This window comes from Rousettus aegyptiacus, unplaced genomic scaffold (genome assembly GCF_014176215.1).
Source record: "Rousettus aegyptiacus isolate mRouAeg1 unplaced genomic scaffold, mRouAeg1.p scaffold_m13_p_1, whole genome shotgun sequence".
NCBI lineage: Eukaryota > Metazoa > Chordata > Mammalia > Chiroptera > Pteropodidae > Rousettus > Rousettus aegyptiacus.
In genome coordinates, this window is record NW_023416284.1 from 103281586 (window position 1) to 103295507 (window position 13922).

The 13922-nt window shown below is 39.2% G+C and overlaps 1 protein-coding gene across 1 annotated transcript in view; it reads left to right on the plus strand.

The window, feature by feature from the left end:
- The window catches only part of ADGRF2 (adhesion G protein-coupled receptor F2), a 37049-nt gene extending 25713 nt beyond the window's left edge, over positions 1 to 11336 (plus strand). The window contains exons 8-11 of the mRNA XM_016158914.2: positions 4046 to 4087; positions 7321 to 7380; positions 9829 to 9905; positions 11150 to 11336. Coding sequence (XP_016014400.2) covers positions 4046 to 4087; positions 7321 to 7380; positions 9829 to 9876 — 150 coding nt within the window. The 3' untranslated portion in view covers positions 9877 to 9905; positions 11150 to 11336. The remainder of the gene's footprint in view (positions 1 to 4045; positions 4088 to 7320; positions 7381 to 9828; positions 9906 to 11149) is intronic.
- The last annotated feature ends 2586 nt before the right edge of the window (positions 11337 to 13922 follow it).

The window sequence follows — 13922 nt, forward strand, 5'->3', positions numbered from 1 at the left end:
ATGGGACAATGAGAAGCTGAGAGTAGGGTGTGGACGAAGGCCAGACACTGGGGCAGGTATTAGGCAGTGGTGCGGTGTGCCACAGCTGGCTTGAAGTGGCATAGGAGAAATGACTGTTATATTTTCATGAATTTTGCTAGCTTGTAAACACAGATGTCATTAAAAATTAAGTTATATAGATTGCAATTAAATAAATTAGATGAAAAACAAAAGTCATACATCCTCAAAATGCGTCACTTCCTAATTGTTTTCTACATTTTACTAGGCTCTTGAGGTTATTTGCATCAATTGTATCTATATTACGGAAACACTCTATAATGATGTGTCCATTTCTTCCTAACTCTATGGTTAGAGGTGTCATGTAGCTTGATTTAAATCAACCATGGTGAGAATACTTAAACGTGGAGATTGGCAAGTGCTATGAATGAGGAGAGCTGATTATTGCTATTTATTAGCATATCAGTGGATTAGGACATTCAAGGTTCCTCAGCCATAGATCTATTGAGGTGGGAGACAGAAACAATTGAGTGGGAAGAAGCAGGACAAGCAGAGTCTTAGAATAAATTGAGATTCATTCTGAGACTGATGGAGTGATGGAGAAGAGAGAAGGTCTAGTAGATGTGGGAGAAAGGCCCTTTTAAAGATTTCTGGGTCCTAAAGCCAGTGGGAGCACTTCCACTGGTTTTAAAGTTTAACCACCCCCTTGACTAAGGAAGGATTGTTACACTGTCAGTTGCTGCTTCGAATGCTATTTTGTCAATCCATAACTTTTGGTCCGTATCCTCTCTTGGGTTTACTGAGAATAATTGGGGACTGGGAAAGGTTTGGGGACCCTCATAATACTGGGTGCCTTATAAACAACAAAATTCTGGAGGCTGGGAAGTCCAAGTTCAACTATCTTGTGAGAGGCAGTTGTCTTCTCACTATAACCTCACTTGATAGAAGGGACAGGGAGTTCTCTGGGGCCTTTAACGAGGGCACTAATCTCCATGAGGACTGTGCCTTCAGGACCTAATCCTTCCCAAAGGCATGACTCCAAGTACTTTCACACTGGGTGTTAGGATTTAACACATGAATTTTGGCGGGGCGCAAACATTCAGGCCATAGCAATAAAACACATATTTTAAAACCTGGGTGAACACCGTGAGATTTATCTGCTCAAATTGTGTTTTATCTGCTAAAAGAAATGCAATTAGCTGCTACCAATAAATTCTCAAACAGAAGCTAAACTTTATGGGGGTATGGACCAAGGAAAAGCAATCCTAGTGGACTATTCCCCTGTTACATATTTACAGCTATACAGATACAGATTGCATAATAAAAAATTAAACATGCAGGCATACACACAAATACACAGAGTCACTATACTTACTATTTATTTGGCGCTGAGCCTTATGCTCAGTGTTGCATATATAAATTTTTTTTAATAGTAAGGCATACATATATTTATACTGTGTGTTCATCTCCCATAGTTAGATTTCTTTCTGTCACCACATATTTGACCCCCTTTACCCCATCTACCTGCCTTCTTCCTCCTCCCTGCTCCCCTCTGGTAACCACTAGTCCATTGTCCAGGTCCATGAGTCTCTGTTTGCTTGTCTTGTTCATTTGTTGCTTTTAGGTATATACCCTACATATAAGTGATATCATGTGATTTTCAGCTTTTTCTGTCTGGCTTATTTCACTTAGCATGATTGCCTCAAGACCCATCCATGTTGTTGCAAATGGCAATATTTCATCTCTTCTTATGGCTGAGTTATATCCCATTGTATATATGTACCAAGTTTCTTTATCCAATCATCTATCATAGGACATATAGAGAGCGTCCATATCCTGGCACTGTGAATAATGCTGCTATGAACATTGGTGTGCAAATATCTTTTCGGTATATGGGTAAACACTCAGGAGAGGGATTGCTGGATCATATGGTAGATCAACTCTTAGTTTTTTTAGGAACCTCCATACTGTTTTCCATAGTGGCTGTACCAATTTGCAGTCCCACCAGCAGTGTATGAGGGTTCCTTCTTCTCCATATCCTCTCCTGTTGATAAGAGCTATTCTAACAGGTGTGAGATGGTATCTCATTGTGGTTCCGATTTGTATTTCCCTAATAGCTAGCAATGTTGAGCATCTTTTCAAATATTTGTTGGCCATTTGTATGTCCTCTGGGGAGAAGTGTCTGTTCAGGTCCTCTGCACATTTTTTGATTAGATCATTTGTTTTTTGTTGTTATCGAGTTGTATGAGTTCTTTGTATATTTTAGATATTAGGCCCTTATCCGAGGTGTTCCCGTTCGGATGTTTGTCTCTTTACCTTGCTGACAATTTCTTTTGCTGAGCAGAGCTTTTTAATTTGATGTAGTCCCATTCAGTTATTTTACCTTTTACTTCCCTTGCTTTTGAGGTCAAATTCATAAAATCCTCTTTAAGTCCAAGGTCCTTGAGTTTTGTTCCTATGTTTTCTTGCAAGTATAAGTTTAATTAATCCAAACTCAAGAAATTGAAAATCTTACAGGGAGAGAAATTCCTCTTAGTTCTTTAGCTAAAGGAATGTATATTTGTGGTTGTGGAAAAAAACACTAGAATTGTGGTGTCCAGATTTTTACAAAATTTAATTCCTGATAAAAATTGATGGAGAGTCTGATTTAAAATATATTCCCAGTGCCAGAATCAGATTGGGATGTATTTGTTCCAAGCATCTTTTTACGAATGCTACTTTATAACCTAATGGGTCATACCATCAATGACATTTTCTTAGTAGACCAATGACAGATTTTGATAGTTATCTTGTAGGCTAAGAGTGTCACATGAAAAAGCAGCCTGAAAGAAACACTTCAGGTTTTAGAGTACTTGCTGGGCTGATTCAATGGAGTGGTGTATTATAGCATGTTTGGGGGAATGAATGAGCTACATGGCCATGCACTGGTCCCTGTGAAGTCCTCCACCTCTCACCTGAGCTTTTACAAATCATGATAGCAGCAGGTTTGATATTGTCCCTGCTGATGATCACCTGGTTGGAACATCTTTCTTATTTTGTATTAAACCCATGTGCCTTGACAGGTCTCTGCCTGGGTAAGGGTTCATATTTGATTATGAAAGCAGAGTAGCTTAACAAAGATGTCATTATCTCACCTCTCTTCTCAAGTGAACCAAGATCTGAGTACCCACAGCTTCAAGAGAAATTTCGTCTAATGAATGTTGCTATCTACTGTATTTTGAAAGTTAAATCTCTGAGCTTCCTTTTCCTTACCCAAAAAATGAGATAGATACTTTTCCTTCTTCTTCCTGGGTGGTTTTGCAATATCGAATATGAAAAATAAATTGAAAACTCATATGAACTATAATGATGGAGAAACAGTTTCCTTTTGACTTTAATGGTGTTTATCTTTGTATAGATGACAAGAGATATGAGAGTGAACTCACTCTCTATGTAATCATATTTGGAGCACTTATTTCTGAGTACCCATTGTGTGCTTAGAAACTCAATCTGGTTTTGGATTTTAGCTTTCCTGAGGATCCATGAACTTGATTTTTCTTTGAAAGTTTTATAAGTTTTTGGCTATGGATGTGGGAAAGAGATTGAGCATTGCTGCTTTTGCTTTTTTCTGTGCAAGTTTCTTTCATTATTGATTGTTCGGGGTCTGCAAGGCTGTCATTCATTGCCTAACATTTTCTTTGAATCTTGCTTGGACCATTATCTTCTGGTGAGATGCACAGCTCCTGATAAATGCAAAAACACTTTTATTTTGCTCAAATTAAAAAAAAAGTTATGAATCAGGGACCTCAATCTGTTTGGTTTACTCAGACATGCCCAAACTTCTAGAACAGTGACTAGCACATGGAAAATATTGAATCAATATTTGTTAAATGAATGAATGTAGGTATTGTGACCTTAAAATGAGAGAGTCAAAGATTGAATACAATTTTTTTCATTTTATTATTTTTATTAGTTCCAGAATAGTAACTGGTAACTAATGCTCGTATTTCTTGTTATTGTTATAATTATTATTTTGTAAATGGCTCTTCTTCCCTTCTGCCTTTTTCAGGGCTTCTTTATCTTGGTGTTTGGAACAATCCTGGATCCGAAGGTACTGTAAATTCTTCTTCTTATTTTTCTCTGGATTATCAATACTTGGCCCTAAAATGTTACTTATAATGCCCACTTATGAGGGTCTTTCACCTCAAGTATTTGTGCAGGCACTTGAACAGGACATCACTCTTATTTATAGTGTAAGCAAGACTGACTATCTTTTAAGCGCTTGTAGTGCTAAGCATTTTATGTATATTAGCGCCAGTACTTAAAATGATCTTTCTATTTTCAGTTTTACAGATGAGGAAACAGATTCAGCATCATTAAGTAGCCTGCACAGAATCTCTAAAGAAACCCATTCTAACTAGTTGAAACAGAAAAGAAAAATTTATTATCTTACAATATCTTCTTTGGTAGGTCTCTCTGGCCTTGAGCCATGGAAGCTATGCACAATAGTTCCAATTAATAGCACAAAACTGCTCCACCCTCCCTACTCTGCTAGGCATAGAACAGCTCATTAAGCCAATGCCAGACAGTGGGTGCTAACTAGAGTTGCTGCTACTGTTGCCTTAGGGATTGCCTCCACCCTGCCCTTTGGGGTCCACCGGCACCTGCTTCTTGAATTGTCATGTCTGACTGGCTGAGCCTAGGTCACATGGCTTCATCTTAGCTGCTAGGGAGGCTTCTACCTTAAAGAGCAATAGATTCGAGGAAGGGAATTCTCCAAATACAGGGAGTGTGTATAAACAGTGGGGGGTGAGGGCAAAAACTGAACAAATGAGCAAAACATCACGTTTACTGAGGCTTCTAAGATCACCTTCTTTCTGTTGTTACTATACTACCTTTTCTTGAAACAAGAAAAGCAAATAACTCTTTCAGATATGGATGTAAATACCTTTACTGCAGCATTTATTTATTTATTTATCTATCTATCTATCTATTTATTTATTTATTTATATTAATTTTACTATCACTACTATTCTGCTATTAAGTTAATATGAAAGGTTTGCAAAAGAAGCATTTCATAATGGTCCTTTCATTTTCTTATAAGGATACCAGAATCTAATAAAAATTATTAAGTTAAGAGTATTATCCTTTTAGTCTTGATATTTCCATGTACTAGCTGTGTGCCAATGAGGAGTTCCTCATCTCTTTATGAATCTCAGATTCCTCAAGTGGAATGCAGAGATAATGATGCTTTTCCTCACTTTTCTACTAGATTACGGTAAAGAAGAAAGGGAATTTTTCAAGTGAAAACACATAGAAAGCATTTAAGGTATTATGAAGTTGCATACCATATTATTTTTTTAATTAATCTAATATCACAACTAGTATTTCTAGCCAAAGCATCAGCAGCGGCATCATTACCCATTAGTGCACCACTGTTAGGTGTTGTGAGATGTGCAATGAACACTAAGACATGGATGCTTCCATCAGGATTAAAACTTCTTATACTTAAAATTATAACGTAAAAGGTAAATACTCAAAAGTATCATGATTAATTGACACAAAGGGGTATAGTAGTCCTCCCTAATCTGCAGAGGATATGTACCCCTAGTGGATGCCGGAAATCACAGATAGTGCTGAATCCTATATATACTGTTTTTTCCTTCACGTACATATTTATGATAAAGTTTAATTTATACATTAGGCACAGTAAGAGATTAACAACAATAACTAAAAGTAAAATAGAACAATTATAACAATATACTATAATAAAAGTTATGTGAATGTAGTTTCTCTCAAAATATCTTATAGTACAATAACTCACCTTTTCCCTTAAAGAAAGCACTTTGCATCTTCTCTTTGGCATACTCAAATTGCCAGCATCACTACTCTTGTACCTTGGAACCATTATTAAGTAAAATAAGAGTTTCTTAAGGTTTGCTTATTTTACTTAATAAGTAAGCACAAGTGCTGTGACACTGTGACAATCGATCGGATAACTGGGATGGCTACAGAGTGATTAATGGGTGGGTAGTGTATACGGTGTGGATACATTGGACAAAGGGGATGATTCACATCTTGGAAGGACAGAGCAGGACGGTGTAAGATTTCATCACCCACTGACAATGGCACACAATTTAAAACGTATGAATTGTTTATTTCTGAAATTTTCCATTTAATATTTTCAGACTGCTGTTGACTATGGAAAATAAAATCTTGAAAAGCAAAACCATAGACAAAAGGGGAGACTACGGTATATAACAGTAGTCTTCAAACCTTTAGGATCATTAAAAACCAGTGCTCCCATATCACCAGATATGTTTATTATTCACTTACGAAGTATTTATTATGCACATTATGAAACACAGAAGTAAAGAAAGATGAGAGAGAAATTTAAATAGAGGCTCCAGTACATCTTCACATATTCCAATGGACTTTTGATAGCGCAGACCCCCACCCAAGGAGTGTTCTTTCCTCTTTGAAGCTTGTTGAGAGATGTGCAAAAAATACTGCGTTTTCAGGGAAGGGTGAAGTTGCTCTGAGCTAGAGGACTTTAGCATACATTAACTGTGAAGAAACAACTTCTATAAGGCCTTGGAAGGTGAATAACATTTTGTATAGCAAAAGGGAAGAAGAAGTAGAAATAAGAAGAGGGTGCCCATATATAATAGGAGAGACTCAGGGAAAATAACAGGAATTCAACTCCTGGCTCTTCCTCTTTATAGTTCACTGGCTTTGAGTTTTACTTAATCTCGAGCCTTAATTTCATTAATTGTAAAATGGGGATAATAGTACCTATCCCACAGGGTTATTTTCTGGATAAAATAAGATGACAGGTGTGAAAAGCACTTTAAAGTTGTAAAACAAAATATAATAGTTATTTATTATTCTTGTTTTCTTGGTTCCACAGGCCTTTGCTATGTTGTATAGGTTCTTTTTCTTTCTTTTCTTTTCTTTTTTTTTTAACCATGGTTAGGCACTCAGGAAAAGATTTGAATAGTTGATAGACTGTGGGAAATGTTCAACTACTCAAGTCCTCCCCCAAAATACTCCCAAAGCTCTGTCAAGGAATCCTCTAATTTGTGGCAAACTATATTTCTTAGCCACTAGGTTCCTGTTCAGGGCCCTGATTATAAAAGTCTCCTATTTTAGCTTCACTTTTCTTCCCTCTCCCCATCTCCCCATCTTTTCCCAGACCACTCCACCAAGTTACTAATCCCTCCATATTCCACTCACAGGACGTGGCTGGCAACACACTCCCTTGCACAATATTTGCCAGGCCCAAGCACATGTGTTTGGTTCTTATAATTTTTTAATTCTTAATTCTTTTTGTTAACTATCCAGATACGAGAAGCCTTAAAGAATCGGGTAACCTCTGCAAAACGGATCTCCAGAATATCAGAGGTAAAGCCCTAATAGTCATTTTTGCATTTAAAAATTTGACGAAATAACAACCATGCTGCAGTTTCTCGCAGATAGAGTGTTGCTAAAACCATCACCTTAAGACTTTATGGTATGGATTTTTCCGAAGGGCTGAGCGAGTGCTTCTTTGAGCTGTTAAGATTCTTTCTGGAGTCTTGGGACCACATCCAAAGAAACAAAAGTAGACAAATGCATTTAGAGGAGAGTGACAAGGTGGCAGTTCCTGGAGGGGAGAGCCTCAAAGCACATAGCAGGAGAGCAGGTGATAAAATGAAGAAATGACAGATGATGAAAAGCCTCGGGTTCCTATGACTGCCTGCTTGTTCTTTATAACTCCAGTTGGTTGAACCACATTCCAAAGTGTGAAAATTTCAGGGAAACAGATTCTGACCCTACACAAAGGACTTTCCAATAGCTTGATTTTCAAGAGAGGCCATTTGCCATGTTTACTAGAGTTGTAAAAGAAGGTTAAAAGCCTGTTCAGTCATTGGATAGTATGCATCCTTTTTCATTTATCATCGATTCCTATAATTTAGAAATCAAATAGTATTGTTATGCAAAGGTGCAACCCAACAGCTGTTCTGAGTAAATGAAAAACTGGAAAACTTTTAAATAATAGCAAAAGGAGATTAAGGGTTATCTCAGAGAACATACCCAGCAACAAGAGAAGAGGCCATCTAGAGTTTCCCACACTAACATCTGATGGGATCGACGTGGGCTGCCATAGAATGGTGTTGCAGGAGATTTTCATGGAGTGGGGTGAGAGATCATTCAAGAGGCCGGGCCCTGGGTAACAGCATTGCCCCCACCCTAGATTCCTTGTCTTTTGTTCCCTATTCTTTGCTTCCTTTAGCTCTCCTGTCTTCTCTTCTTTTCTTTCCTTTATTTTCCTTTCCCCTGTTGCCTTACACTTACCTCAGCTTTGACCTTGTTCCCAGTCTTCGGTCTTCATAATCAGGAGATTGCCGACTCCTTTACATTCCTTCCTTCTGAAAAACAAACGAACAACCCCCAACCACCTCCACCCCCACACCTTAAACCCCATCATCCTGTGCTGAGAATAAAGCACTAGTTCTAAAGCAGTGGTACCCAACCTTGGCCAAACATCAGAGTCGAAAACGTTGTCTGGGTGCCACCTCTGGGGGTTCTAATTGAATTGGTCTGCAGTATGGCTTGAGTCTGGCATGAGTCTGATGCAATCAAGGTTGAGACCCACTCATCTAAGCCTTCCTAAAGTGTCTTAGCATTGTAAATATTTTCTAATTATTCCTTACTACCTCACTCTGGTCTGTCACCATGCCCTCAGGGGAGAGAACTAACTCCTATCCCTTCCCATTTGGCATTGTTCCTTTCCTTATGTATCGATCCATTTAGCCACCACAGAGAAATTCTGCTCATCAATGCCATAGAAAAACAGTCATTTTCCCCACTTTCTTTTATATATATATATATATATATATATATATATATATATATATATATATATATATATAAATACATCCAAATCACACCCAGAATTTTATTATCAGTTTGTTGATTGTCTGAGTCCACGGTTTTCAATGCTGGTTGCACCTTAGAGACACCTAGAGAGCTTTTTAAAAATACCACTGTCTTGGCCCCACCCAGGAAAAATTTAACCAGAAAGTCTTAGAGGTAGGGTTTGGTCATTTTTTTTTTTTTAAAGCTCCCCAGAGATTTTAAAGTGCCTCCAGGATTAAGAACCACTGATTTAGGTGCTAAGTAAATTTATTCCCATTTTTTGCAATCCTTCCTTCACTCTGCTCACTAACTTTCAACCAAGTCAGGTTTATCAGTTGTACTCAGAGGGAGGAGTTTTATCATTTGTCTTCTCCTCTCCAACTGATCGCTAGGTGGCCGTCCTCTACATTCCAGATTTAACTCTTTCTCCATGTGGTACCTGCCCAGGTCGTGTCAGGACCAGCTCCCCAAACCCAGGATAATCACTGTGCTTATCTGTGTTCATTTTATATCCTAGGCGATGAATAAGTTTATGCTCACATGGTAATAATTTTACCCGAGGATATTTTAAACTCAGGTGCTTCACAAGGGAAGGGCTGCAGCCTTGAGGATTTCTACAGGCCAGGTGAGGAGGAGCGATTTGAGGGATGTGAGGCATCCCAGTGTTAAGCTCCCCCTCTGTGCCGCTCAACTGCCTCTCCCACCTCCCTCCTAACCTAGAGGCTCCTTCAGGATAGGGATCCAGGCCAGGCCGGGGAGAAGGGCGATGTCTCACACCAGTTCATTCCTATGCTGTCAGAGGTTTTAGGTTCTAATATACACAAGGAGAGGGAGAAAGTGAAGAGATAAAATAAATTGCTGTGGGTCACAATTCTCCATGTGCTTTGAATAATTCTGACAATTGAAAACAGACTAATAATGATTATGCAATTATACTTTTGTCTTCAACAGAACCTTTCTTCTGATTTCTCTTGTCACCACACCAAAGGGCCCAGTTAAGAAACCAGGCAATACTCCTAATTTGGGAGGTGAGTGCAATGCAAGGGATCCCAATATACATCTGATATAGATGACATATCTTTTTTAAAAATATCACAGTTTGATTAATTCTAATTAGAAATGATGTTTTTTTGTTGTTGTTCTTTGAGAGGATTCTCCTTATGCAATCTAGCTTCAACCAGTTGAAGTTAGAGATAGATTCACACTTCTAATTCTTGCATGACTGAAATTCTGGTTGTCCCTGTAAAACAATCAGGACTGTCTGAGAATGCTCATAAATTCGCCTGGGTGTATGTAAGAGGAGAATCATTAGAGGTGCCAGCTCCTCATGGCTGTTGCCTCTCCTCCTCCTCCTCTCTTGTTCCCCAGTCCCAAGATGTCCTCTGGGATATCAACAGTATCCCCAGATTTCCCACTGTGGCCCCTCTCTTTTCCCTTGTGTTAAAGGATGAAGGAATTGTGACAAACAGTATTTGTGAGAGGCCTCAGGGATAATGTAGAAGCGAATTTACATTTGAGGTAGTGTCTGAGGGATAGAGGCAGAGGCGTAGAGACAAACACAGAGAAGGGAGTCGCTCAACAAGAATAAAGAGACACTTCCCCAGGGGCATGGTGGCTCACTATTGGAAGAGAGCTGTTCAGATACACGGACGTGTATGAATAAGTTTTCTAACCTCTGTCTTCACGTCCCTCTAGGTCTAGAGAGAGAAAACCAGACAGGGAGATGGAGACACCCACATCAGGAAACTCACAAAAACAGTCAGACAGAGAGATGCAGAGAGAAGCCAAAGGTTGCAAGGCGAGACCCAGAGCAATACAGAAAGACATAGAGACACAGGCACAGATTGAGACTCACACAGAAACACATACAAGTGACAGAGGCAGAAACAGAGAGAGATGCAGAGAGGCATTTAGATATGTAGAAAGAGCCCCCCACACCCACTCCAGTACCTCAGGCTTCCAGCAGCCTGTGGCTTAGGCTTTCTGCAGCATCCCAGGACCTTATACAGAGCAAGGGGTATTTTCCAAGGGGAAAAGAAGTAGTCTAGCTTAGAGAAAGACAAGGTTTGTAATTCAGCACATATGGTAATAAAACAAGTCTTTTCTCTGGATTCCAGAGTGATTTAAAGGGAAGAGACTCTCCATTTGCCAGGAGGGCTCTACCCAAAGGGGCTTATTGTTTCAAACAGAGCGAGCCTATAATGCAGTTGTCTTGAGGGTTCTAGGTCTTGCTACTCGTATATTAAAGCTATAATTTTCTGTTCTTGACAAGGTCATATATTCCAGGAATGGGAGAGCCCCAGGAGAAACGTGCTTATTCCTGTCTTCCTGCCTCTGGAGAGTATGAAGGAAGTCTCCCACACTGTGATGCTGATGGAGGAGGGCATGCTACGAGGAAAGGGCAGAAGGCCCCTCTGTCTACTTTTGTGCTGCTAAATGTTTCTCCCTCATCAATTATGTGTGTGTGAAATATGTGTGTGTGTGTGTGTGTGTACATGAATGCGTGTATATATATGTGTACACACACACACACACACACACACACACACGTATACACACGCCATTCTGGGGATCTACTTGGGAACAGAAAGACAAAGTGGGCCACAGCAGGACCTTACTCTTGTTGCGCCTCCAGCTCCTGGCTGTGGGTCACGTTTATCCTCAGGAAGATCACCCTGGCTCATTTCAGCTAAGGTGGCCTGGGATGTCACCTGGCTGGATTCTGTGGGTTGCTGAGGGAGGGGACCTCATGAATAGTCACCAAGAGTTGAGCTGACTCTAAGTAGGTCATTGCTGGTTCTTTGTACAACAGGAATCCTATTGCTAGCATATTCCACCCCTCCAAATTTAAATGGATTGCATGGTCAACTTGGCTTGCAATTTCTTTGACTGTGAGCCAAGTGAAATAGGTAGAGCTCTTGAACTAGAAAGATGCTTTGCTTTTTTTAAATTAAAAAGAAAACATATTTCATTTATTTCCTCAGTTTTGTTGGGCTTTGCAGGAACCTTCTAAAAAGATGCTGATTTTAAGTTAAGGAGATTGAAGCCCAGAGCGATGAGTCACAACTAATGGAGGCTTCAGCCAGAGGCAGAAACCCAAGTCTGCAGGTTCCCAGCCCTGAATGTTCTCTAAAGGCTTGGAGCCACCCAAGTACTGTCTGCCTGCTCCGACAATGTAAAATTAACCCTCACCAACAATACGTGTTTTGAATGGGATTAGGAAGGGGGAAATATCATATTCCCAGTAGAGAGCTGCTCATTTTCTTAACCTTGTATATAAACAAATTCAACATTCAAGCCAGGAGCCACAGGGTAAGAGAGTAATACTATAGATAGAAGCCTTTTTGGGGGGGGACCCCTCCTTTTTAAAGCAAGTACATAGGCTGATGCATTAAAAGAAAATTAGAGATAAAGGAAAAGGGGCAAAGGGTGGCCCCTTTTATTTTACCAAGAAGACTGTATGAATGATGTTACATTGTAAATGGAAAAATGAGGTTCGCTTTGTGAATGAGTGGGATTTTTCTCTCTCTGCCTCTTACACAAAATTTCCTCTAAGTAGGGAAGTTTGAGAAAGCAAAAATATAATAAAGAGGTCAATCAGAAGGTAGAAAAATACTCCACCTGAAGAATGAGTCACCTTTCAATGGTATCACTCATATTAGGACAACAATTGCCCCTTTCTCAAAATGAAGTCAGAAAATGGTTTAAATTTGACATTTCCCAGTCTTTCTGTAGGGTCTCTTCAGGGAAAGGGAGTGGAACAGGCATAGTCTTAGTTTCTCAATACAGAGATTTCAGTACAAAGAAATGTCACTTACTCAGAGTCAATATATTAAAGTGAGGAGAGAATTTCATGAACCCAAATAGTTACAGGATTATAAATCTGGAAAACCTTTAGAAAAGACTGGATCCGATTGCCTCATCTTACGAATGGGAACTCTGAGTACTAGAGAGAGAGAGAAAGAGGGAGAGAAAGAGAGACTTTTCATCTGCATTGTGTATGGAGCAGTCGTATCTAGTATGAAAGCACACTCTACTCCGATACACTCACTCCCTACAATAGGATAGCAAGAAAAACATTCTATCTAGGAATTATTATTAACTAAGGTCCATGGGTGCTAACAGAGAAACTATGAAATTATTTGGGAATCCACTGAACAAGTTGTGCCCTCTCCTGCAGCCCACAATTCAGTCTGCCCTATCCTGAAAGATGCCCATGATTAAACTGCATGGATTAGGTTGACTGTGGAATATCCTCTGCGGACACACATTCAATGACCTGTTCACATCTCATCAAAGAAGTGATTTTGTCAGGTGACTCAAGGAAAAACTGGTGCTAACAGTAACTAAGGCAGATGTGTAGTTAGAACACTTAATACATAATGATCCTTGGGAAAGTTATTTAAATTCTTTAGACTTTAATTTTTCTCATCTATAAATTGAGGAAAATAGAGCCTACCTCATAGGATTGTTATAAAGATTAAGTGAATAAATGTAGACAAAATACCAAGAATAGTACTTGCCAAATAATAACTGGCCATTAAAATGTTAGTGGTTTTTATTAAAGTTCCTGTGAATTCATGTACATGCACGGACACACACAAACACAAGTGAACACACAGCCGTGGCCATGAGTTTGGATGTAGGCATTCTCACGAGAGTTTGTTCACTGACTTCTAAGTTAGAATTAAGTTTGTTGATTCAGCTTGTTCAACGTCAGGGGTATCTGAGCTTGACATCGAATAATCCTTTTGGTCAATGTTCCCACAGTTGTAATATATATAATTCCCTGTCTGTGTACGTCATAGGGTTCTATTCAGGTCACCCTGTGTCCAAGCTTGGCTTCACTTTTTGCCTTCTCCATAATGTCTCCCCTGATTAGTCCAACCAGAAGTGCTGATTTCCTACATTATTTATAAATAGTGCCCTTCGCTTCATATTTAGTATTTATTGTGTTATATTGTGTTATATTGTTTAATTTTAGTCTTTTTCGTGTGCGCATATTTTCATTCCCAGATAAGACTGTAAACCTCTAGAGGTAGGAT